This window comes from Tachyglossus aculeatus, chromosome 20 (assembly GCF_015852505.1).
Source record: "Tachyglossus aculeatus isolate mTacAcu1 chromosome 20, mTacAcu1.pri, whole genome shotgun sequence".
NCBI classification, from domain to species: Eukaryota; Metazoa; Chordata; class Mammalia; order Monotremata; family Tachyglossidae; genus Tachyglossus; species Tachyglossus aculeatus.
Window position 1 is genome coordinate 18,673,107 of NC_052085.1, and position 27,196 is coordinate 18,700,302.

A 27,196-nucleotide genomic window follows, 5' to 3' on the forward strand; every position below is an offset into this window, starting at 1 on the left:
GTGCAGAACTCTGTATTAAGTGCTTGGGGGAGTACGACAGACTTGGCAGATATGTTCCTGCATCTCATAAGCATATGGGAGCTCCTCATAACAGGGATTCAAAGACTCTGGCTGATGCTCTCAGCCTGTCAAGTTGAGTTTCCCAGAGCACTGGAATTACATTTTGACTCCAGCTTCCAGGTCTCTTGTATTCCCGAGCATGGCTGTGTTGGGTAGACGGGACAGGGCTGAACCTAGTGCATAACTCTGCTTTTCCATTTGGAAATGAGGAAAGGATTTGATACAGCCTGTCTTATCACCATGGAGTAATCGTAGGTTCATTCATTCATTCAGTCATATTTATTGAGCGCTTACTGTGTGCAGAGCACTGTACTAAGCACTTGGGAAGTACAAGTCGGCAACATATAGCGACGGTCCCTACGCAACAGTGGGCTCACAGTCTGGGTTCTTGGTTAACTTCTCGGCGTAGCCAAACATTTTTGATAGCTACCAGAACCCGGGGTGATTGCTTTGGAGCAGTATAGTAATACTCTATACAAGAGTTGATATTGGCAATAATAATAATTATTGTACTAGAGAAGCAGCGTGGCTCAATGGAAAGAGCCCGGGCTTTGTAGTCAGAGGTCGTGAGTTCAAATCTTGGCTCTGCCAACTGTCAGCTGTGTGGCTTGGGCAAGTCACTTCACTTCTCTGGGCCTCAGTTACCTCATCTGGAAAATGGGGGTGAAGACTGTGAGCCCCCCGTGGGACAACCTGATCGCATTGTAACCTCCCCAGCGCTTAGAACAGTGCTTTGCACATAGTAAGCTCTTAATAAATGCCATCATTATAATTATTATTATTATTATTACTTAAGTGCTTACTACGTGCCAAACATTGTTCTAAGCAGTGGGGTGGATACGAGTTAGTTTGGACACAGTCCCTTTTCTACATGGGGCTCACACTCTTAATCTCCATTTTACAGATGAGGTAACTGAGGCACAGAGAAATTAAGTGACTTGCCCAAGGTCACACAGCAGACAAGCGGCAGAGCCAGGATTAGAACTCAGGTCCACCCAACTCCCAGGCCTGTGCTCTATCCACTAAGCCATGCTGCTTCACTCAAATCATGCTTTTGGAAATGAAGAACTACATCCCATTTCCACATCTCTGCAGCTCTGGGAGAAATTAAAGGCATTCCTTCATTCATTCAATCGTATTTATTGAGCGCTTACTATGTGCAGAGCACCGTAATAATAATAATAATAATAATAATAATAATAATAATAATAATAATAATGGCATTTATTAAGTGCTTACTATGTGCAAAGCACTGTTCTAAGCACTGGGGAGGTTACAAGGTGATCAGGTTGTCCCACGTGGGGCTCACAGTCTTAATCCCCATTTTACAGATGAGGTCACTGAGGCACAGTTAAGTGACTTAACAGTTAAGTGACTTGCCCAAGTCACACAGCTGACAACTGGCAGAGCCGGTTGGGAAGTACAAGTTGGCAACATAATTTACCAATTATGTTGGTAAGGCAATTTACCCTCCCCTACAGTGTTAAAAATGCTACTGTGAAGACGTTTTAAAAAAGGGCAGAGTTAGGAATGAAAGCTGTGTATTTCAGGACCTACAAAGTGAGGCTGGATTATTTGTCCTCAGACAGTTTTACAACTCATTTTCAGAGACACGAGGTATGTGAGCACGGAACAGTAGAGAAACTCCGTTTGGCTTCTGGGCTAACGGTGCCTAATGGGTCTTTTTAATCTTTAAATTCCAGAAGGGAAATCATGTATGGCATGAAATCGTAGTGCTGTCTCCTCAGAAACCATCACCCTTTGTTAGATGTTAAAGTGGCCCTGTGTGAAGGAAGAGACCTGGTTCGGCTAGAGTAATAGCCATGCTAGAGTAATAGCTAGAGTAATAGCCATTCAAGGCCCTGCTGAGAGCTCACCTCCTCCAGGAGGCCTTCCCAGACTGAGCCCCTTCCTTCCGCTCCCCCTCATCCCCCTCTCCATCCCCCCATCTTACCTCCCTCCCTTCCTTCCCCACAGCACCTGTATATTTGTATTTTTTTACTCTATTTATTTATTTATTTAATTTATTTGTACATATCTATTCTATTTATTTTATTTTGTTAGTATGTTTGGTCTCTGTCTCCCCCTTTTAAACTGTGAGCCCACTGTTGGGTAGGGACTGTCTCTATATGTTGCCAATTTGTACTTCCCAAGCGCTTAGTACAGTGCTCTGCACATAGTAAGCACTCAATAAATATGATTGATGATGATGATGATGATGCTAACCCTTACTTCATTCTTCCTTTGCAACTGATGGGCAAGCCCCCTCCTTCTCTGGCCCTCCGTTCTGCAGGCTTTTCTGAGGCAGCCGATTCCCGCTTCTTCATCTAGTTGACTATCAGCAGTAACCAAAGGAAGCTTTCTCTCTGCTCCTGATTTCTATCAGGAAAGCCTCCATTTCCCTTTTCCCTTCTGAGGCTACAGGCTGTGGAGGTGCAGGCCAAGATTCATGGAGTTGTGTTGCACAGTCACAGTGTCCTTGGACCTCTGCCAGGGGTTTTGCTGAACTGAGATGAGAGCCCCAAACCTCCACCCCTCTGGCTTGCCCCCTCCTACTCCAATGAGACTCTGGGAGGAGCCTGAAGTGTCATATTCGGGGAGAGAGAGAAGGGATCCTCCCAGGAGCAGAAGTTGAAGGTGGATATGGATAGAGGTGGAGGGAGGACTTCCCATCACTCATTCAGTCGTATTTATTGAGTGCTTACTATGTGGACAGTACAATTCAGCAAAAAATAGAGACAATCCCTACCCACCAACAGGCTCACAGTCTAGAAGGGGGAGACAGACATCACAACAAGTAAACAAGCATCAATAGCATCAATATAAATAATAATAATAATAATAATAATAATAATACTGGCATTTGTTAAGCGCTTACTATGTGCAAAGCACTGTTCCAAGCGCTGGGGAGGGGAAACAAGGTAATGAGGTTGTCCCATGTGGGGCTCACAGTCTTAATCCCCATTTTACAGATGAGGTAACTGAGGCTCAGAGAAGTTAAGTGACTTACCCAAGGTCACACAGCAGACATGTGGCGGAGCCGGGATTCGAACCTATGATCTCTGACTCCAAAGCCCGTGCTCTTTCCACTGAGCCACGCTGCTTCTCTTTGGAATTATAGATATATATATATATATACATCATTAATAAAATAAATACAATAGGTATTCTGCACTGTGGGAGCTTCTGACTCTCTGCTGTATATTTTGCTTCCAATCTGGGACCCAGTTGGGTCACCTCCTACCTGCAGAGTCCCTGGGTGCTGCCCCTTTCTAGCCTCTGATGTTTCAGGGATATCCTGGCTCTTGGCCAGCTGCAGGGGTTGAGGAAAGATCAGGTGGAGCAGCTCTTGAAGTCTGCCCTGACCCCTGCTTAGCTTCCATCTGGAGGTCAAATGATGGATGGATGGTTGGATGGCTCGTACCTCATTCTTTCAGACTTCTGTTCACATTCCTGTTTACCAAAATTACCTTGACCACGGATGCCTACTCTTCTTATATATAAATGTTTCTCTAGGTGGTGCATCCTGTTTGGAATTTTAATTTCTGAAAGTAGTTGTAGTTGTAGTAGTTGTAGTTTTTGCTGGTAGCGTAAGGTTTGCTGTTTTCAAGGAAAGACATTTACAATTTTTTAGATTCCATTCCGGGTCAAGTAAAGAGCTGGCAGGAATCAGTGTAGTTGTCCGCAGAGGCAGTTGACTGAACAATTAACTGAAACTATAAATCATAGGCATTCAGGAAGAATGCTTCCTCTGACTCGATCAATCAACCAACAATATTAATTGATGAGATTATTGTACTAAATACTTGGGGGTGTAGAATAGAGTTAAACATAATCCTTGCCCTCTTTTAATCTAGTGAAGAAATAAGGCACTAAAATAAATTACAGGTAGGAGGAGCAACAGAGTTTCAAGACATGTACATTCATTCATTCATTCATTCACTCATTCAATCGTATTTATTCAGTGCTTATTATGTGGAAAGTACAATTCAGCAAAAAATAGAGACAATCCCTACCTACCAACAGGCTCACAGTCTAGAAGGGGGAGACAGACATCAAAACAAGTAAACAAGCGTCAATAGCATCAGTATAAGTAGAATTAGTAGAGAATTAGTAGAATTCCAGGCCAGAGGTAGGATGTGGGCCAGGGGTCAAAGGTGGGACAGGCGAGAAAGAGGCACAGTGAGAAGGTTAACAGCAGAGGAGCGGAGTGTGCCGGCTGGGCTGTAGAAGGAGAGAAGGGAGGTGAGGTAGGAGGGGAAAGGTGATGAAGAACTTTGAAGCCAATAGTGAGAAGTTTTTGCTTCATACGAAGGTTGATAGGCAACCACTGGAGATTTTTGAGGAGGGAGGTGACATGCCCAGAACGTTTCTGTAGAAAGATAGTCCGGGCAGCAGAGTGAAGTATAGACTGAAGTGGGGAGAGACAGGAGGTTGGGAGATCAGAAAGGATGCTGATGCAGTAATCCAGTCGGGATATGATGACTGATTGTAATGTCAAGGTAGCAGTTTGGATGGAGCGGAAAGGGCGGATCATGGTGATGTTGTGAAGGTGAGACTGGCAGGTTTTGGTGATGGATTGGGTATGTGGGGTGAATGAGAGAGCGGAGTCAAGGATGAAACCAAGCTTGCGGGCTTCTGAGGCAGGAAAGGTGGTAGTGCCATCCACAGTGATGGAAAAGTCAGGGAGAGGACAGATTTGGGAGGGAAGATAAGGAGCTCAGTCTTTGACATGTTGAGAAGATGAAGGCAGGCATTGATGCGAGCCTGGAGGGAGGGAGAGAGAACAGGGGAGGAGATGTAGATTTGAGTATCATCCTCGTAGGATGGTAGTTGAAGCCGTGGGAGCGAATGAGTTCACCGAGGGAGTGAGTATAGATGGAGAACAGAAAGGCACCAAGAACTGATCATTGAGGAACCCCTACAGTTACAGGATGGGAGGCGGAGCAGGAGCCCGTGAAGGAGACTGAGAATGAATGGCCAGAGAGATAAGAGGAGAACCAGGAGAGGACGGAGTCTGTGAAGCCAAGGTTGGATAACATGTTGAGGAGAAAGGGATGTTCCACAGTTTCAAAGGCAGCTGAGAGGTCGAGGAGGATTAGGATAGAGTAGGAGTCATTGGATTTGGCATGAAGGAGGTCACTGATGACCTTTAAGAGGGAGGGGAGGGGACGGAAGCCAGATTGGAGGGGGTTCAGGAGTCGAAGGAGAGGAATTCGAGGCAGTGAGTGTAGATGACTCGCTCCAGGAGTTTGAAAAGGAAGGGTAGAAGGGAGATGGGACGATAACTGGAGGGGACTGTGAGCTCAAGGGAGGGTTTTTATAGGATGGGGAGACATGCAGCTGTTGTAGAGGAAGGGTGGGTAAGCGCAAGTACCAAAGTGCCTTCTGTCCCACAGTTAATAACCAGAATCACCAGAATCACCAGATTAAGCTACTACTACTACTACTATGGACAGTCTCTCTTTTAAACCTTTAAACCGCTCTGACCTCTAATCACTCCATCCCTGTCCTTCTTTCCCATCACCACCCCACATCTGTATTTCCCAAATGTCCCAAATGTCCCCTCAATAGACTGTGAGCACCCTGTGGGACAACCTGATTACTTTGTAACCTCCCCAGCGCTTAGAACAGTGCTTTGCACATAGTAAGCGCTTAATAAATGCCATCATCATTATTATTATTATTAAATGAGGAGGAGGGTGTTCCAGGCCAGAGGCAGGACCTGGGTGTGAGGCCGGCAGCAAAATATATGAGATTGAGACTGTGAGCCTATTGTGGGCAGGGACTGTGTTTGTTTATTATTATATTGTACTCTCCCCAGCGCTAAATTGAGTGCTCTGAACAGAGTAAGCACTCAGTAAATACTATGAATGAATGACTGAATGAATGACAGCTAAACTGAATGAATGACAGCTAAAAAGGTAGCGTCAGTAATTTATTTTAACATCTGTACCCCGCTCTAGTCTGTAAGCTCCTTGTGGGCAGGGATTGTATCTACCTATTTTATTGTATTGTTATTTTCAACTTCCCACCCAAACAGAATAGAATTCATCTTCCCACCCAAAATCTGTCCTTCCCTTGATTTTCCTATCACTGCAGTCCACCTCAGCAGCCTCCCTGTCTCAAAAGCCCATAACTGTGGCCTTAAACTCAACTTATCCCTCTCGTTCAACCCACACATTCAGTCTGTCTTGAAATCCTGTCAGTTCTGTCTTCACAACGGCTCTGGAACCTGCCCTTTCTTCACTATCCAAACTACTACCATGCTGATCCAAGCACTTTTCATGTCCCACCTTGACTCCTGCATCGATCTCCTCTCTGACCTCCCTCCCTACAGTCAAGTCCATACTTCACTTGGTTGCCCAGATCATTTTTCTGAAAAAGCACTCCCCACTCCTCAGAAACCTCCAGTAGTTGCCCGTCTACCTCCACGTCAAACAGAAACTCCTGACCATTTTCTTTAATAATAATAATAATAATAATAATAATGGCATTTATTAAGCACTTACTATATGCAAATGACCTCCCTTCCCACATCCGCCAAGCTAGCTCTCTTCGTCCCTTCAAGGCCCTACTGAGAGCTCACCTCCTCCAGGAGGCCTTCCCAGGCTGAGCCCCCTCCTTCCTCTCCCCCTCATCCCCCTCTCCATCCCCCCATCTTACCTCCTTCCCTTCCCCACAGCACCTGTATATATGTATATATGTTTGTACATATTTATTACTCTATTTATTTATTTATTTTACTTGTACATATCTATTCTATTTATTTTATTTTGTTAATATGTTTGGTTTTGTTCTCTGTCTCCCCCTTCTAGACTGTGAGCCCACTGTTGGGTAGGGACTGTCTCTATATGTTGCCAACTTGTACTTCCCAATCGCTTAGTACAGTGCACTGCACACAGTAAGCGCTCAATAAATATGATTGATTGATTGATTGATTGATTGATTGTTCTAAGCGCTGGGGAGGTTACAAGGTGATCAGGTTGTCCCACAGGGGGCTCATAGTCTTCATCCCCATTTTACAGATGAGGTAACTGAGGCCCAGAGAAGTTAAATGACTTGCCCAAAGTCGTGCAGCTGACAATTGGCAGAGCCGGGATTTGAACCCATGACCCCTGACTCCAAAGCCCCTGCTCTTTTCCACTGAGCCACGCTGCTTTAAGGCACTCAATCAGCCCTCTCCCTAGACCAGTACCTCACCCATTTTCCACAACCCAACCGACACAACCGGTCACTCCACTTCTCTAACGTCAATCTACTCTTTTTACCTCAATCTCATATATCCCACTGCTGCCCATGTCCTCCCTCTATTCTAGAACTTTCTCCCTCTTCATATGTGACAGACCACTACTCTCCCCACTTTCAAAACCCTCCTAAAATCACATATCACTCAAGAGGCCTTTCCTCGCTAAGCCCTCATTTCCTCAACTCATTCACCCTCTGTATCATTCAGTTGTATTTATTGAGCGCTTACTGTGTGCAGAGCACTGTACTAAGCGCTTAACCTTGCACTTGGTTGTGTACCCCTTGAACACAGTGATACTCACCCCAGCACCAAAGCACTTATGTATATATCCTTATACTCTACTATTTCCCCCATCCTTGACTTATTTCAAAGTCTGTTTCCCCTAAGCTCCTTTCAGACCGGAATCGCATCTACCAACTCCATTATATATAACTTTCTCATGTGCTTAGTACAGTGCTCTGCACACAGTAAGCGCTCATTAAATGCCAGGTTTTTTGTGGTATTTTGTGGTATTTTGTGGTATTTGTAGCATGCGTAAGTAATATGTGTCAGGCACTGTACAAAATTTATTTTATTTTGTTAATATGTTTTGTTTTGTTCTCTGTCTCCCCCTTCTAGACTGTGAGCCCACTGTTGGGTAGAGACCGTCTCTATATGTTGCCAACTTGTACTTTCCAAGCGCTTAGTACAGTGCTCTGCACACAGTAAGCGCTCAATAAATACGATTGAATGAATGAATGAATTGGGGTAGATACAAGGTAATCAGGTTGGACACAGCACGTGCCCCTGACAGTATTAATCCCCATTTTACAGATGAGGTAACTGAGGCACAGAGAAGTGAAGTGACTTGTCCAAGATCACACAGCAAAGTTTTAGACTGTGAGCCCACTGTCTCTATATGTTGCCAATTTGTACTTCCCAAGCGCTTAGTACAATGCTCTGCACATAGTAAGCGCTCAATAAATACGATTGATGATGATGAAGTTGTGGAGTTGGGATTAGAACCCAGATCCTTCTGACTCCCAGGACCATGTTCTTTCTACTAGGCCATATTGCTTCCAATTTTACCATTGATTGATACTCTCCCAAGCACCTAGCCTAGTTCTGCACACAGTAAGCACTCAGTAAATATCATTGATTGATTGATTATGGTGGAAATTGGGAGGAAAATAATAATAATAATAATGGTAATAATATTGTTACCTGCTTATGATGTGCCAAGCACTGTTCTAAGCGCTGGAGTAGAGACAACCAGGTCCCACATGGGGCTCACAGTCTTACAGAAAGATGGGAAGATGGGAGAGCACGGGAAGAAATAAGATGGGAAGATGAGAAGTTACTCAGGGAAATGCCATGAGGGGACAGGCAGGGTAATAATTATTATGGCATTTGTTAAGCATTTACTGTGTTCCAGGCACAGTACTAAGTGCATCAAAGGGCCTAAGAGGAATAGACTTAAGTGCATAGCTGATGCAGAAGGAGGAAAACAGTGTGGGGGAGATAAGAAATAAGGAAATCTCCCAGAAGGAAATATGATTTTAATAGGACTTTGTAGATGGGTAGCCTGGTGGTGTGTTGTCTAGGAAAAGGGAGTTCCAAATGGGAGGGACAATTGAGAAAGGGGAACTGAAAGTTTAGGAAAATACAAACTGTAAGCTCCTTATGGCAATCAATCAATCAATCATATTTATTGAATGCTTACTGTGTGCAGAGCACTGTACTATGCGCTTGGGAAATACAAGTTGGCACCATATGGAGACGGTCCCTACCCAACAGCGAGCTCACAGTCTAGAAGGGGGAGACAGACAACAAAACAAAGCATATTAACAAAATAAAATAAATAGAATAGATATGTACAAGTAAAATAAATAAATAAAGGTATTGTGTCTTCTAACACTATTGTACTTTCCCAACTGCTTATCACAGTTCTCATCCTAAGGTAAGTGTTCAATAAATGTCATTGGCTGACTGGGTCTATAAAATCCAAATATGCACTTCTTGCCCTCAGGGGGTTTATCATCTAATGAAGGAGATAGAGAAAAGGTTTACATAATTACTAGGAGGAGATAGCACTTACTATGTCTCACGCACTGTTCTGAGTGCTGGGGTAAGTACAGTTTAATCAGGTGGGACCTATTCCCTGTCCCTCATGGGGATCACAGTCAAACAGGATAGAGAACAATGACTGAATCCACATTTTCAGTTGGGGAAACTGAGGCACAGAGACGTACCCAAGGTCACAAAGCAGGCAAGTGGTGGAGCTGGAATTAGAACCCAGATCCCCGTCTTTCGGGCAAATGCTTTTCCCACCTAGGCCACGCTGCTTCCTTGCTTCAGCTACACGGATGACAGGACGTGTGGTGTTGTCATCGTCAGAGAATTGTAATCTTGGGATGGAGGAGGGTCTGTTCTTACACATAGCCCAACCTGCTAGGTCCCTTTTTTGGAGAAGAAGCATGGCCTAGAGCATGGGCCTGGGAGCGAGACCACTGTTGGGTAGGGACCGTCTCTACATGTTGCCAACTTGTACTTCCCAAGCGCTTAGTACAGTGCTCCGCACACAGTAAGCGCTCAATAAATACGATTGAATGAGTGGGTTCTAATCCCAGCTCTGCCACTTGTCAGCTGTGTTACCTCAGGCAAGTTACTTCACTTCTCTGGGCCTCATTTACCTCGTCTGTAAAACGGGGATTGAGACTGTGAGCCCCATATGGGACAGCGACTGTCTCTAACCCAATTTGCTTGTAATAATTATAATAATAATGATGGCATTTATTAAGCGCTTACTATGTGCAAAGCACTGTTCTAAGCGCTGGGGAGGTTACAAGGTGATCAGGTTGTCCCACAGGGGGCTCACAGTCTTAATCCCCATTTTACAGTTGAGGTAACTGAGGCCCAGAGAAGTGAAGTGACTTGCCCAAAGTCACACAGCTGACAATTGGAGGAGCCGGGATTTGAACCCATGAACTCTGACTCCAAAGCCCGGCTCTTTCCACTGAGCCACGCCTAGCGCTTAGTACAGTGCCTGGCCCATAGTAAGTGCTTAACAAATACCACAGTTATTATTATTAGTAGTATTTGGGGCCTCCTTATGGACAAGTGGCAGTGGAATTGAGGATTGCTCCCAAGGGCAGTGTTGCTGGGACTTTACAGGGAAGGATTAGCTGCATTTAGGTCCAGCACAGATTCAGGAGAGCGCTTGAGTTTCCACCACGCAAAGCCCTGGGACAGATACAAACCCATCTCATCACCTGCAGCTTTCCCTGAAGACATGTTGGTTTTGAGGTGTTCACTCATTCAGTCAATTCATTCATTCAGTCGTATTTATTGAGCGCTTACTGTGTGCAGAGCACTGTACTAAGCACAGTTCCCCAGGAAACTGGCTTTGCCAAGGCTCTGGGAGCAAGACTGAATGAAAGCTGACTGACTGGATCTGGCTTGGCTTTTGCGGGCGGGGAGTTAAGGCTTTCACTTAGGGCATTGGTTTGGCCCACACCCTCCTAAACCCTGTAGGGCGGGCCTAGGGGCAGGCCTGCTCCAGAATTATTATTGGAAAACCCAGAATGAATGCTCAAAATGAAATAAGGGAAAGTTTGATGGCCCTCTTTGTGCCGTTCACCTCCTGACTCTTAAGTGACTCCTATTTGCTCCTTGCTTTGAGCCAGGTAGGAGCTACTTGGAGCAGCCAGAGACCCCCCAGTTCTTTCAGTTGCAAGTCCCCTAGAGCTCTGTCTCCTCCCAGACGTTGCCTCCTGGTACCTATGGGGAATGTTGGTTTGCCAGGATTTTTCTAATCCAAATATTCACCGTATTCCATCTCGACAACAGAATCAGCTTCCTCATTGTATTCTTGTCTACGGCCTTTCCCAACTCCAGTCCATACTTCACTCTTCTGCCTGAATCGTTTTTCTAAAACACTGTTGTGTGCACATCTCCCCACCCCTCAAATATCTCCAGTGGTTGCATTCACCTCTGCATCAGGCAGAAGCTCCTTATCATCAGCTTTAAAGCATTCAATCTGTTCGCCCCTTTCTATCTTATTCATTCGGTTGTATTTAATTGAGCACTTACTGTGTGCAGAGCACTGTACTAAGCATTTGGAAAGTACAATTAAGCAATTTTATCTTGCTCTTCTCCCACTGCACCCCAGCCTGAACACTTTGCACATATTCTAAACGTACTCTCTGTGCCTCAATCTCATCTCTCTCACCACTGACCCCCTTGCTCATGTCCACCCTCTGGCTTGAAACTCACCCACTCATTATATCCAACAGGCCACCACTCTCCCCAATTTCGAAGCCCTGCTAAAATCACATTTTCCAAGAAGCCTTTCCTGACCAACCTCTCTTTTCCCCAACCTATTTACCCTCCCTTCTGTGTCACTAAGAACTTGAGTCTGTACCCCTTAAGCTCTTTGATAGTCATCCCATCCCAGTTCCACAGCACTTATTTACATCTTTCTATACTCTGCTGCTGCTTCCCCTATCTCTAATGCATTTAAATACGTCTCCTCAACTCCTTGAGCGAAAGAATCGTGCCTATCAACTCTGTTGTGCTTTACTCTCCCAAGCACCTACTGCAGAGCTCTGCACACAGTAAGTGCCCAATAAATGCCAATGATTTTACCAATAATGCCATTTGTATCCTAGTGGACCAGTCCTTCCTAGGGATTCATATCCCACCACTGACACCCAAATAGCTTAGAGTGTTTTTAAAAAGGGAAATAGAAACAATGCAGCACAATGGGGTTTCACTTCATAAAGTGAACTCTGACGTTCCTTAGGGTCACAAGAACAAAACCAAGCCTTGAGTTTCTTTGTGAGCTCATTCCTCTTTGGAGATTGAACTAGTCAGAGACCATTCTAGCAGAATTAGCGCCTTGCTGATTTCTATCTGCACTAAGCAGTGTCGTTCATTCATTCTTTCTTTCGTATTTATTGAGAGTTTACTGTGTGCAGAGCACTGTATTAAGAGCTTGTGAGAGTACACTAAAATAATGAACAGAAACTTTCTCTGCCTACAGTGAGCTTACAGTGTAGAGGGTGAAGTATCGCCTCGATCGACTGCATTTGTTTTCTTCAAATCCATTTGGGCCGTAGTAACTTTCCATATGAGTAACTAAAACCTTTCTGATCTTGGCTTAAATTTGAATGTTATTTCTGTTCATTTAGTTATTGAGAATGTTTGTTGAAATAAGAAAGTCATTGATTCCTAACTTCAAGGCCAAGTAGGCTGTTGGGAAAGTTGGAAAGGGATGTGAATATCATCCTTGAGATTTGAGGGGTGGAAATAGGGGGATGACAGTTCTTGGTCTTCAAGGTTTGCACCTTTTTGTTTCTTTTTTCCTTTTTTTTTCTTTTAGTCAGATGTCATGGATCAGAATTTGTTAAATTTCCTTCCAGAACAGGAACATGCGGAAGTATATGAAATGCTCTCTTCTCATATGCACGTGACTGATTCTTCCTCTCCAGAATATGTAAAATGTAAGTTAAATTGAATTCTTTTTATATAGAAAAGAATAAAGGGAACAGGCTGGGAGAAATGTTTGCAAAGAGGGAGGAGCCTGAATATTTCAGAAATGTCTTATCGAAATGCTTGGGGTTTTAAGAAAAACACTGTAGGTGTGTGAACCGTAACACAGCAGGTATTAGGGAACATGAAAAATTCTAGGTTTGATTTAGAAATTTGAGAGAATTCAATTAAGAAACATAAAAGTCCATTTTTCTAGATGAAAATCATTTTGGGGGGGAGGATAACACAGTGCTAGGGTTCTTGGAGGATGGCCAAAGGTATCCAGGAAGTGCTTCTGTAAGCCACAGCTCTTATCCTTTTAGAGGGGTTCTGCCCTTGGAGCTTTAAGAGCGGGACCATTACATTTGAATGAAATGCATTAAAACTACACTGTTTCCACAACAATTCCTCATATATCATGGACCATTTTGGTTTTGATCCATTTCCCGGGAGCATTCCCTTCCCATCACCCATCAGATTTCCCTTCAAAGCATGAAACATGAAGCAGAAGGGAGGTTACTGATGCTGCAAAGATCACCATCAGATAATGAAGGGAAATACGTCATTTACCTCTGCTGAAGTAATCTTCCACAGACATTTGTAAGCCGTATAAGACTAATTGGGTCTGAACATGGAAAGTCAAATGTTTGTGAAGTATGGAAAGAAAAACCTACATGGAAAAGGTTATAAGCAGGGCCTGAGAGTTAGTCATAATGAGGGCAATATCCTGACAGTGTGTGAGCAGACTAGGTTTTCATCATGATGTGACCTTGATTAGTCTAGTTTCTGCATAGTGCTTATACGTCTCACTTTCCTCTCTTTTTTCCTTTTAATGATCCAGCTGGCAACGATTTAGAGTTCTACTGTCATCTTCTCAGAGGCAGTTTGAACCCAAAGGAATTTCCAACATATGAATACATAAAGTTTGTAGGAAATTTTCGCTCTTACAGCAATGGTAAGCGTTAATGCCGTAAATATTTTGTTGCTGTTTATCATCTAGTTGTGCATTTGGGGGCGCAGGAATAACAGATGAAAGAGGAAGGAGGATGTATTCTTCCTGTTCTGAGGGCAAGTTTTAGTTCTCACTTTTATCCTTGTAAATGTTACCAACTAGTTGACAAGAAGAAATTCTCAGACCTGTTTCTCCCCAGTCTATTTCATTCCCAAACTTCCACTAAAATTAACTTACTTATTTGTGCTTCTGTGGTAAAACAAGCAATTTATAAGATTTATAAGCAACTTAAAGAACCATTTGGGTCAGTGGCCTACCTTTGTATCACGAGTGCTCTCGTACAGTGAGATGATCTGTTCCCCCCATTCTTGGGTGGTTCATTCATTCATTCACTCATTCAATCATATTTATTGAGCACTTACTATGTGCAGAGCACTGTACTAAGCGCTTAGGAAGTACAAGTTGGCAACATATAGAGACGGTCCCTACCCAACAGCAGGCTCACAGTCTAGAAGGGGTTGAAATGAATATACCAGGACCTTTGTAGCACAGTCTTCTTTCTCTCGAGGGCAGTGTGAGCGGGAGAGTTGAGGAATTCTGTGACAAGTGACAATTGAGGTATTTGCTCAGCATTTACCATGTGCCAAGCACTGTACTAAGTGCTGGGGTAGATAAAAGGCAATGTGGTTGGACATAGTCCCTGTCGTACCTGGGGCTCACAGTATAAGAAGGAACAGATATTGAACCCACATTTTACAGATGAGGAAACTGAGGCACAGAGAAGTTAAGTGGCGAGACCAAGTCCAACTCCCAGGCCTGTGCTCCTTCTGCTAGGACATGCTGCCTCTCTATGTGATTATTGAAGACATTCAAATTTGGGTCGTTTAGGTCAACCACTCTCTTTTCCCTAGATTAAGCAGATCATTTATTCATTCATTCAATCGTATTTATTGAGCACTTACAGTGTGCACAGCACTGTACTAAGCACTTGGGAAGTACAAGTTGGCAACATATAGAGACGGTCCCTACCCAGCAGCGGGCTCACAGTCCAGAAGATCAATCAGCCCTCCCCCCACACTTGCTTCCCTGATTTCCTACTACAACCTATCCTTCATTCATTCATTCATTCAATCGTATTTATTGAGCGCTTACTGTGTGCACAGCACTGTACTAAGCACTTGGGAAGTACAAATCGGCGACATATAGATACAGTCCCTACATATACATATATACAGGTATATAAAGAGTCATATATATAAAACACACAAACACACACACATATATATACATATGTATTCATTCATTCATTCAATCGTATTTATTGAGCACTTACTGTGTGCAGAGCACTGTACTAAGCGCTGGGAAGTCCAAGTTGGCAACATCTAGAGACGGTCCCTACCCAACAGCGGGCTCACAGACACATTTCACTCCTCTAAAATTCAGCTTATTGCTGGGGCTGGATACAATCTCAGGGTGCGAAATGGGGAAAAAATCTAGAAAGACAAAAATATATTCTACAGGATAAACTGATTCCAGTGTGTCTAATCACATGACACAGGTGGTAAGGGTAATAAGGTCACTGGTGTGACAGCACTGATAGTTGCTAATGGCTTCTTGCGTGCTTCACTAATATAACCTCTTGCACTGAAATAAGGATAATGCCATACTGCTCTTTTTAAGCTCCGTTACTCTTTCCGACCAAGAGAATTCCAGGATTCTTACCTTCACCCAAGGCAACTTGTCACCCTGGCACTAGAATGGCAAACAAACCCTCCCCCATTCCCCAAATCTCCCTTCAGTCCGACAGCCTCCATGGCCATCTTCCCAACCCTGCCATGCCATTTTAGAAAATCCACCAGGGAAAGGATTGCAGGAGAACCCAAGGATGGCTGGTCATCGCAGCACGTTCAGCAGAATGGCTGCTTGCCGGCCACTCCTCACCCCCTTCATACTCTTCCGAGCGTGCCTCAGTCGCACCCAGTCTGGGCTGTGCATAGGTGAAGAAATCTCTGAACAGCCTCACCCCCTGAATAGCAGATAATGTAGTTCTTGAGGACTCACCCCTTTGAAGTGAGATCAGTGATTACCAGAGAATACAACTGAACATAAAGAACTTGAGAACTACTGAAAGCACTGCAAATTCCTACCTGCCTCTCACAAGTAACCAACTCTCCCTTCTCCCACACTCTCACTACTGGGAGAGAGAAAATGACCCGGCTCAGGCATCTCTGCCCCTTCCTCATTTCTCCCTGAGGACAGTTGCCAATACCCTTAACCACCTCCCTGGATATGACAGTGATAGTTTTTCCTTTCTACACCCCCATTGTTTAGGCCAGTTGACAGGAAAGAGGAATGATAGTAGTAGTAGTATTTATTAAGCACTTACTATGAGCAGAGCACTGGGAAAGGATACTCCAGTGGGAATTAGACCTGGCCCCTGTTAATCGGGGGCTTTGCAATCTAAAAATAAAAAATGGAGAGAAGGGCCTGGTAGCAAACACATCAGGGGAAAGGAAACAAAAACACCAGGACAACATGAGGAGAAAAACAAAGATCACTAGGGTGCTGCAGCCTGGGGAGCAGAATTTTAAACTTAGAAATTTATAAATTAATAAAAGTGACCCCAGTACTCACGGCGTGACATTCTAGAGAACCCTGGATCTTCCTCTAAGCAATCCTCACCTCTCAGGTGGATACCTCAAGGATCTTCAGTAAAATTGCCCAGCTGCCCGGTGAAGAGGATTTCTATGGAGACTATTCAGACATAGAGAAAACCAGAAATTTTTCAAATTTAGAAGGGTGCAATTTACCAACTCCCTCTCAACAATCCCCAGAGCTCCTAGACTCCCTTTTCAGTCCTGCTCCATGCCTCCGAGGAGTGTGAGTTGAAGAGGATTTCTGTGGAGACTATTCAGACTGTGGAGACCTCATAGAGAAAACAAGAAATTTTTCAAATTTAGAAGGGTACAATTTACCAACTCCCTCTCAACAATCCCCAGAGCTCCTAGACTCCCTTTTCAGTCCTGCTCCATGCCTCCGAGGAGTGTGAGGTGAAGAGGATTTCTGTGGAGACTATTCAGACTGTGGAGACCACAGAGAGAAAATAAGAAATTTTTCAAATTTAGAAGGGTACAAGTTACCAAATCCCTCTCAACAATCCCCAGAGCTCCTAGACTCCCTTTTCAGTCCTGCTCCATGCCTCCGAGGAGTGTGAGGTGGAGAGGATTTCTGTGGAGACTATTCAGACTGTGGAGACCTCATAGAGAAAACAAGAAATTTTTCAAATTTAGAAGGGTACAATTGACCAACTCCCTCTCAACAATCCCCAGAGCTCCTAGACTCCCTTTTCAGTCCTGCTCCATGCCTCCGAGGAGTGTGAGGAAAGATGGTTCATTTGTGCCACAAGTAAGCAGTCCCCACTGATCTTCCCCAGCCACAGACAGGCGGACTGATTTCACTGATATTCTCTCATCGGGACTCAATTCCCAACTACCCTGAACCCTTTATGAAGAGAAAAGAGATCAAAGTGAAAATTATGCATAATTAGTGAGAGGTTAATTTTCTGACAGATTGAATACCATCGACCCAGACAGTTTGAAATGGTGCCTTAGTGGTAATTAGATTCTTTATTCTTCTTTTCATAAAGCTGGGTGGGTACCACTGTTACAAGTCATTTGATCTAAATTGAGTTTTTCACAGTAGTACACCTCTTTGTTTTCTGTTTGTTCTGAAAAATGCTGGAAAAGCCATTTGCTTTTCTCCTGTCTTTTATTAACATATTTCCCTACAGCTGTTGATTTCACATGGGCCATCTCTGTTCAGCGTGTTTAATTATATTGTCCCATTGAGAATGCCTGCTGCAGTGAAAACTGAAGAAAACCATGTTTTCTTACACTAACTGTAATTAACTTCAAAATGCTACCCACTTCTTTCCCCTCCAGTTGTACTTTCCATCCCCATTAAACAAACTGCAACTGCTTCACATAAGCACTGCCAAGCACTGTACTAAGCGCTGGGATCGGTACAGGATAATCAGTTCCCACATGGGGCTCAGTCTAAGTAGGAGGAAGAACAGGTACTGAATCCCCATTTTACAGATGAGGGAACTGAGGCCCAGAGAAATTAAGTGATTTGCCCAAGGTTGCACAGCAAACAAGTGAAAGATCTGAAATTAGAACCTAGGTCCTCTGACTCCCTTAGCCCTTGTTCATCTTGTTCACCCAGGCTGCAGATTCAAGATTATTATAATAATAATGATAATAATGGCATTTATTAAGTGCTTACTATGTTCAAAGCACTGTTTTAAGCGCTGGAGAGGTTACAAGGTGATCAGGTTGTCCCACAGGGGGCTCACAGTCTTAATCCCCATTTTACAGATGAGGTAACTGAGGTAACTGAGGTAACTTTTAGACTGTGAGCCCACTGTTGGGTAGGGGCTGTCTCTATATGTTGCCAACTTGTACTTCCCAAGCGCTTAGTACAGTGCTCTGCACACAGTAAGCACTCAATAAATACAATTGATTGATTGATTGAGGCACAGAGAAGTTAAGTGACTTGCCCAAAGTCATACCGCTGACAAGTGGCGGAGCCGGAATTTGAACCCATGATCTCTGACTCCAAAGCCCGAGCTCTCTCCACTGAGCCACACTGCTTCTCGATAATCAGGTCTGATAATCAGGTCAGACATAGTTCCTTCGTCCCTGTCCCACATGGGGCACACAGTCTGTATAAGAGGGATAACAGATTTTGAATCCCCATTTTATAGATGAGGAAACTGAGGCCCAGAGAGGATGAGTGACTTTTACAAAGCAGGCAGGTGGCAGAGCTGGGATTAGAATCCAAGTCCTCGGGCTCCCAAGCCCGTATTCTTTCACTCGATTACATTGAGAAGCAGCGTGGCGCAGCGTGGCGCAGTGGATAGAGCTCGGGCTTTGGAGTCAGAGGTCATGGGTTCAAATCCCGGCTCCACCAATTGTCAGCTGTGTGACTTTGGGCAAGTCACTTCACTTCTCTGGGCCTCAGTTACCACATTTGTAAAATGGGGATTAAGACTGTGAGCCCCCCCGTGGGACAACCTGATCACCTTGTAACCTCCCCAGCGCTTAGTACAGTGCTTTGCACATAGTAAGCACTTAATAAATGCCATTATTATTATTATTATTATTATTATTATTATTGCTTCACAGCCACATGCTGGGATTGTCCCTAACCCCAGGCCAGAGCTGCAGGGAGTTGGGGGGAGTTCCGCTATTGGAAGAGGAATGACTGGGGAAATCAGGCTCTTTCTGGCCAGGCCTGATGGTGGATTTTCTCAGGGGTGGGAGGATGCAGCAAGGGCAGCACCTCAGATTGCTGGAGGTTATATCATCATCATCAATCGTATTTATTGAGCGCTTACTATGTGCAGAGCACTGTACTAAGCGCTTGGGAAGTACAAATTGGCAACATATAGAGACAGTCCCTACCCAACAGTGGGCTCACAGTCTAAAAATGTGTCATCAGATGTTCCCCAATTAGCCAGGGTCGTGGGCTTCAACCCTGTGATCCCCTGTCTTAATCCAGCCCTGGAGGCAGCCTGCTTGGTCTCCACTGGCGTTACATCTTTGACTCCAGTAACCCAAAACTAGCAGAAATCTGAGGATCATTCCATGTACTTTTAAACTCACTCCCTTGCCGTCTGTTCCTGGGTTCCGTTTCTGTCTCTCCCCGTTTCCTTTAGAGCCGTATGCAATCACACAAACTACATTTGAGTAACATTAGAACCTTGTTGAAATGCTAAAGTTAACGGAAGAGCATGCAGGTTAATAAGAATTCAGCTTATTGCTGGGGCTGGATGCTGGGGCTCTTCCTCCAAAGCCCTACTGAGAGCTCACCTCCTCCAAAAGGCCTTCCCAAATTGAGCCCCCCTTTTCCTCTCCTCCTCCTACAAATTTTCTGAAATTTATGTGTGTGTGTGTGTGTGTGTGTTTTGTTGTGTCCTATTCAGAGCTCCACCGATCATATTTGCCTTTTGAAGTCCCCACCGCCCTACCTCCTTCCCCTCCCCACAGCACCTGTATGTATGTTTGCACAGATTTATTACTCTATTTATTTTACGGGTACATATTTACTATTCTATTTATTTTGTTAATGATGTGCATTTAGCTTTAATTCCATTTGTTCTGACGACTTGACACCTGTCCACATGCTTTGTTTTGTCATCTGCCTCCCCCTTCTAGACTGTGAGCCCGTTGTTGGGTAGGGACCGTCTCTATATGTTGCCAACTTGTACTTCCCAAGGGCTTAGTACAGTGCTTTGCACACAGTAAGCGCTCAATAAATACATTGAATGAATGAATGATTCAGTCTCAGTGTGTGAAATGGGGAAAAAAATCTAGAAAGGCAAAAATATATTCTACAGGATAAACTGATTCCAATGTGTCTAATCATATGACACAGGTGGTAAGGGTAATAAGGTCACTGGTGTGACAGCACTAATAGTTGCTAATGGCTTCTTGCGTGCTTCACTAATATAACCTCTTGCACTGAAATAAGGATAATGCCATACTGCTCTTTTTAAGCTCCGTTACTCTTTCCGACCAAGAGAATTCCAGGATTCTTATCTTCTCCCAAGGCAACTTGTCACCCTGGCACTAGAATGGCAAACAAACCCTCCCCCATTCCCCAAATCTCCCTTCGGTCCGACAGCCTCCATGGCCATCTTCCCATCCCTGCCATGCCATTTTAGAAAATCCACCAGGGAAAGGATTGCAGGAGAACCCAAGGATGGCTGGTCATCGCAGCACATCCAGCAGAATGGCTGCTTGCCGGCCACTCCTCACCTGCTTCATACTCTTCCGAGCATGCCTCAGTCACACCCAGTCAGGACTACGCATAGGCGAAGAAATCTCTGAACAGACCCACCCCCTCAATAGCAGATAATGTAGTTCTTGAGGACTCACCCCTTTGGGGCCTTTATGACAAAAACAGGGTTCAGTCAAGACCCATGGGCTGTCCCTTCCCTGCTCTTCTCTTCCCCAGTGCCTCACCCTCCTTGCAATGGCTTTGATGGTGCTGTACCTCGGACCTACAGGACATCACTAGGAAAGCAAACCTGCTTCATCGCTACGGTTCGTCTGGCCACCCCTCAGTTTTTAAAGGCAAGTACCCAGGGGCAGAACCCGTTAGTTCTGGGGAAGGCAAGGAGGCACCCATCCCATCCCCTGAGATACGCGGTTCTAGAGATTCTACCTGGTGCAGCCGTGGCCCAACCTAAGTGGATCAGGGTCAAGAGCCCACTGTGGTGGTGTCACTGTCTTTGACCAAGACAACTTTCCACAGTGACAAAGGTGAAATAGAGGAGCTACATGTTTCCTGGTGGGTTTACTCCAGGGGGAAATAAAAGCAGAGGCTACTTCCAGCTTTGCCTGGCATCTACTTCTAGACTGTGAGCCCGCTGTTGGGTAGGGACCGTCTCTATATGTTGCCAACTTGGACTTCCCAAGCGCTTAGTACAGTGCTCTGCACACAGTAAGCGCTCAATAAATACGATTGAATGAATGAATGAATCTACTCTTGCTTAGTACTCTTTGACCTCAAATCAGGGGAGAGCTGGGAGAACTGTACGCAGTGACCTGGAATGCACCCAATGGATGGAGAAAACCCTGACTAAAGTCCAGGGATGCACCCCAAAGAGGAGGAGAACCCTACATAATGTCCCCCGATGCACCGTCCTCTGAAAAGATCATTCTCAAGCAATCAATTCCCACCCACAATCAACAGGACAAGAAATGTAGAGAGGGAGAGTGGAACCAGTTTGGGAGTCCATCGTACTCTATCCCAACTCTTCCCTCTCTCTTTTCTTCCCTTCTTAGATCTGCCCTTCTTAATCCACAGGCACTGTTTTAGGAGGGCAAGAAGGTGACTTTAACTGCAATCAATCGATAGATCAATGGTATTTATTGAGTGCTTTCTATGTGAAGAGTGCTATACTAAACTCTTGGGAGAGTATGATACAACAGAATTGGTAGACATGCTCCCTGCCCTCAAGGAAGCCTACATCTAGTGGGGGAGATAAACATTAAAATAAATTACAGATAGGGAAAGCAGCAGAGTATAAGTGTATGGTGCAGAGTTGGGGTAGGGTGAGTATCAGAGTTCTTAGCAGGTACAGACCCAAGAGAGTAGGTGACACAGCAGGGGCTAGGCAGAAGGGAAAATAGGGTGAGGAGATGAGAAGTTAGTCAGAGGAGGCTTCTAAAAGGAGCTATGGCTTTCATAGGTCTTTGAAGAGTGGTGGTTTGTGAGATATGAAGGGGGCGGAGGTTCCAGGGGGAAGGAGGATGTGACCGAGACGTTGATGAGAGAGATAAGATGGAGGCACAGTTACCCTCCCAAGGATTTCTTCTCTCAAAACTGAAACATCCGCTCAAAGTCAAATAGTTCTGTAATTGTTGACAGGGTTTGAATTTCATTCCAGTGCGCTCTGTAGGATTAGGAAGTGTCTTTCCCCCTGGTTTGTATTCCTCTTTAACTAGAAACTGACAGAGCTAGAGGTGAACATTTGACCCTCAACCTAGCCATTTATCCCGATTCAGGAAGCATACCTTGTTGAAGAACCTCTGGAGGAATTCACTTCAAGACACAGTCTGGAATGGAAGTTTTTATTTCTGGATCACAGGTTTGTGAAGCAGAAAGCTGTTGGGCTTGGGTCCCTTTCAAAGCCAGTTGCATGCATCAGTACCACCTGGTTGAAGAAGTGGTGATTCTAGAGTGGCTAGATACGCCATTTAAATAGAATTATTCCTTATTTCATTGCATTGTGCCATGTCCCCAGAAAGCCAGTCAGGAAGAGATGCCATGTTTAGAGCTGTCCAGACTTCATCCCTGGAAAGAGTTGGAGGGTGGGTCATGCCAGGCTGTAGCCACTAGTATCCTATGACCTCCAAACTAAACTTTGGCCACCCTAACTGGATATGGGGCCTGGTAACTTTTCAAGAGATTCAAGATTAACCATCTCGGGGCAGCAGGAGCAATCTTTCCCGCTGAAACAGGGTGTTGAGTTTCACTTTGGTTGTACTTGCTTTTCCTGTGCCCAGGTTCAGAGGGGCTGCCCTTAGGAAGTCTCGGGGCCTTTCCTTTAGGGTTAAAGTCTCCGACTTCTGAGGGGTTGGGAAGGAGGCCTGGGATTATTTTGCCTCTTCCTTTGCGTATTCAAACCTACTCTCTGGTCTTTTATTAAGAATCAAAAGAATGGGCATGTTTCATGGTTTTGGTTCAGTCATTCGTTTTATGTCTGATTCACCCTAACAAATGAAAATATGCCTGACTTGAGAAGTTGATCAATTGGCTCTGACTATTGGATATTTAAAAATGGGTCAGTGCCAGAAAGAGATGTGGACTTTTGGAAGTCGGACCTCAGACTGCTTTATATCCCTGCAAAAACGTAGACATGTTGTATCCTCAAAGACAAGGGGATCTTGTCTTCCCTTTGAACATAGAGCATGCTAGACTCCCGTACTGGGAAAGTAGGTTCAGCTACAACTGTTTTCTGAAATTTGTGTGTGTGTGTATGTGTGTGTGTGTGTGTGTGTTTTGTTGTGTCCTATTCAGAGCTCCACCGATCATAGGATATTTGCCTTTTGAAGTCCTGGGTACTTCTGGCTATGATTATTATCACATAGATGATCTAGAACTCTTAGCCAGGTGCCATGAACACTGTAAGTATCCCTCCGCTTTAGCTGCAATGGCCATGTTCATCCAACAAATCAGATGCTGCCATCGCCAACCCTCCCTTCTCCAAGCTGATCAGACACAGCCGTAGGAGAGTGATTTCAGAGCTGAGAGCCGCACTGAGGACTCTGATCTACAGTCAGACTAGTGAACCCCAGCTGTTCACATTATAATTCTCCAATGTTGAGTTCAGCTATGGTTCACCATTCTGCCTCTGAACTCAGTCGGGAGAAGTGCCATCCATCTTTGCGTGAGAAGGTCCATCCTTACCCTTTCCATCCAACTGAGTTGCTCCCTCAGTTTTTCCTGCTGAGGGTAAACTGTCTCTGGCTCCTAACCAAGATTAACGTGATGCTCAGTTAAAGTGGTTTAGGTGGCCCTGGCTTTCCTAGGTTTCCTCAGAACCCATTACTGATTAATACATTCTTTCCAAAGGGTGAAAGGTAGCCTAGTTGAGACGTGCTCCCCTTCAGTATCTGGTGTCTTTGTTATTGGGCTCCCCATCTTATTTCACAGTACATTCTCCGAATCCAGGCCAGGTGTTAGACTGCACTAGTCTATCTTTAATTTCTTTTTCCATAAGACGTCTCGTAATGAAGATTTTGAAGTGAACCAAAGGTATTCTTGTTCACTAGTTCATTAATCCATTTCTTATCCGGTGCAATCTGAGAACCCCATTTTGAGAGAATCCCGTGTCCCTCAGAATTTCACCTGGCAGGAAGCCCGCAGCGGGAGCAGGTTCGAGCCGCACCGTAATATGGGAGAATGGTAGGGACGGCTGTACTTGGCTGCCCGGAGGGGAGCACGTTACGCTGCATTTCATTCATTCATTCATTCAATCATATTTATTGAGCGCTTACTGTGTGCAAAGCACTGTACTAAGCACTTGGGAAGTACAAGTTGGCAACATATAGAGACGGTCCCTACCCAACAGTGGGCTCACAGTCTAGAAGGGGAGGACAGAGAACAAAACAAAACATATTAACAAAAAAATAAATAAATAAGTAAATAAATAAAATAGAATAAATATGTACAAATAAAATAAATAGAGCAATAAATACTTACAAACATATATACATTTACACATATATGCTGCATGTGCAAGCAGTGTAGCATAATGGTGTCATACATGTCATTTTCATGGCAGACCGTCCAAATCTACCTAAACCTAGCGTGTATTTCTTGGGGAACCCTTGGACCCTGACTTGGTTTGGAGGTATCAGATTCCCTCTCAGGTCTCTGTATAGCACAGGAGCCTCTTTTGACTCAGGTAGAGGGAGGACAGATATTTTCAAATTTTTATCTGCTACTATTCTGAAAGGGCTTCCCCTCTGCGGCCGGTCCTCGAGAAGAGGGGAAGATTATGTATCTAAGACACTTAAATTTAGCCCTATAAACTGAGGTTAAGCTGCTGACAAGCAATAACAGAATCATTCCAGGGTTGGCAGATGTCAGGTCTTTTTATCAGGCCCAGCTCTATCAGTGTAGATCTATCAATCAGTGGTATTTTTTGACTACTTACTATATGTGGAGTACTGTGCTAAGCACTAGGGAGAGTACCCTAGATTAAGTAGACATCTGTTTCCTTCACCTCTAAGGGATGAAAATCCAGTCCTAATGATGGTATTTGTTAAGCACTGACTATGTTTCAAACACTGTTCTAAGTGCTGAGGTAGATAAAAACTAATCAGCCCTGTCCCACATGGGGCTCACAATCTTAATCCCCATTTTGCAGACGAGGTCACTGAGGCACAGAAAAGTTAAGTGACTTGCCCTAGGTCGCAAAGCAGACAAGTGGCAGAACTAGGATTAGAACTCAAGTCTTTTTGACTCCCAGCCCCATGTTCTATCCACTAGGCCTCGCTGAAGTCCTGCGGCAGGCAGAGAGAGATGCCTTGGCCAACGTGGGTCTTCATACCCCATTTCAAGTTAAAGAAGTATTTAGACCACAGACCTCCACTTCCGAAAACATCTGGTCCCATTAAATGCATTATAATAATAATAATGGTACTTGTTAAGTGCTTACTAGGTGCCAAGCACTGTTCTGAGTACTGGGATAGATACAAGTTAAGCAGGTTGGACACATTCCCTGTCCCACCTGGGGCTCACACTCTGAATCCCCATTTAACAGATGAGGTAACTGAGGCCCAGAGAAGTTAAGCGATTTGCCCAAGGTCACACAGCAGACACGTGGCGGAGCCAAGATTAGAACCCAGGTCCTTCTGACTCACAGGCCTGTGCTCTATCTATTAAGCCATCCTGCTTCTCTAAGCCAGCACTATAATTTATACTTAGGCTACAATCATTTAAGGTGCCAGAAAAGGAGCCTGGTGACAGGGTCAAGGTTTGAATTACTTACAACAACAACAACAACACAAAATCATCCATCCTGTTATCACGGTGCCTTTTCAAATGGTAATTTTTCACCCTGCTGAAAATGTGTTATGTGCAGTACCCATTTTTTTGCCAACAGTGATGCAGTTTGGCAAGGGAAAATCTTGCTGCTACCGGTTTCTGACCAAAGGACAGCAGTGGATCTGGCTCCAGACCCATTACTACATCACCTACCACCAGTGGAACTCAAAACCAGAGTTCATTGTGTGCACACACACGGTTGTGAGGTACAGTGCTCGAGGGATCCCGGGTGGGCATTGCTGCGGTCGGAGGGCTGGGTGGTTGGGTTGTGAAGCTGGATATTTTCAAAGCTGGAACTTGTCCCTGGTTAAGTTAGATCAAAAGTTGGGCCCCTTGGGAAGTTCGTGCCTTCTGCTAAACTGCCCAGGTTGGGCTTTGTTACCATTGGTGGGAGCTGCCCGGTGGCACGAGTTTAGGGGTCTTCCAATTTCCTCTGCAGAGCCATACAGTTGGTCATTCCCCAAGCTTCACTGGCAAAAGAAGTCGGATAATAATAATAATAATGATAATAATGGCATTTATTAAGCGCTTACTATGTGCAAAGCACTGTTCTAAGCGCTGGGGAGGTTACAAGGTGATCAGGCTGTCCCACGGGGGGCTCACGGTCTTAATCTCCATTTTACAGATTGAGGTAACTGAGGCCCAGAGAAGTTAAGTGACTTGCCCAAAGTCATAAAGCTGACAATTAGCAGATCTTTGCTGTCTTCATTCGTTTCATTCATTCAATCGTATTTATTGAGCGCTTACTGCGTGCAGAGCACTGTACTAAGAGCTTGGGAAGTACAAGTTGGCAACATATAGAGACGGTCCCTGCCCAGTGGTAGGCTCACAGTCTAGAAGCCAGGTATCCCCCCAAATATGCCATTTGGAAATTGATTCTGGGGTAAAATAAAATTTTTGTCCTCTTTGGGGAGTGGATCCAAGGGTCAGACAGAGAACTATATATTTGGAAGATTTGATTGGTATGTTTTTACAGAGATCTTCCATCCTCTCTTTCCACGCATCTTCTGGAAACACAACCACACTTCAGAATAAAGAAAAAAACTGCTGAATTCACCTCCCTGGACATAATAGGAACTGTGCATTGTAGAAAAAGAAGCAGAGAAGCAGCATGGCTCAGTGGAAAGAGCCCGGGCTTTGGAGTCAGAGGTCATGGGTTCAAATCCCGGCTCCACCAGTTGTCAGCTGTGTGACTTTGGGCAAGTCACTTCACTTCTCTGTGCCTCAGTTACCTCATCAGTAAAATGGGGATTAAGACTGTGAGCCCCACGTGGGACAGCCTGATCACCTTGTAACCT

General features: G+C 44.6%; 1 protein-coding gene across 1 annotated transcript in view; it reads left to right on the forward strand.

Moving 5' to 3' along the window:
- NPAS2 (neuronal PAS domain protein 2) overlaps nucleotides 1-27,196 on the forward strand; it is a 194,623-nt gene that overhangs the window by 138,679 nt on the left and 28,748 nt on the right. The window contains exons 6-11 of the mRNA XM_038761890.1: nucleotides 12,672-12,792; nucleotides 13,662-13,775; nucleotides 20,793-20,911; nucleotides 22,349-22,431; nucleotides 23,364-23,470; nucleotides 25,957-26,104. Of these exons, the coding sequence (XP_038617818.1) occupies nucleotides 12,672-12,792; nucleotides 13,662-13,775; nucleotides 20,793-20,911; nucleotides 22,349-22,431; nucleotides 23,364-23,470; nucleotides 25,957-26,104 (692 nt within the window). The remainder of the gene's footprint in view (nucleotides 1-12,671; nucleotides 12,793-13,661; nucleotides 13,776-20,792; nucleotides 20,912-22,348; nucleotides 22,432-23,363; nucleotides 23,471-25,956; nucleotides 26,105-27,196) is intronic.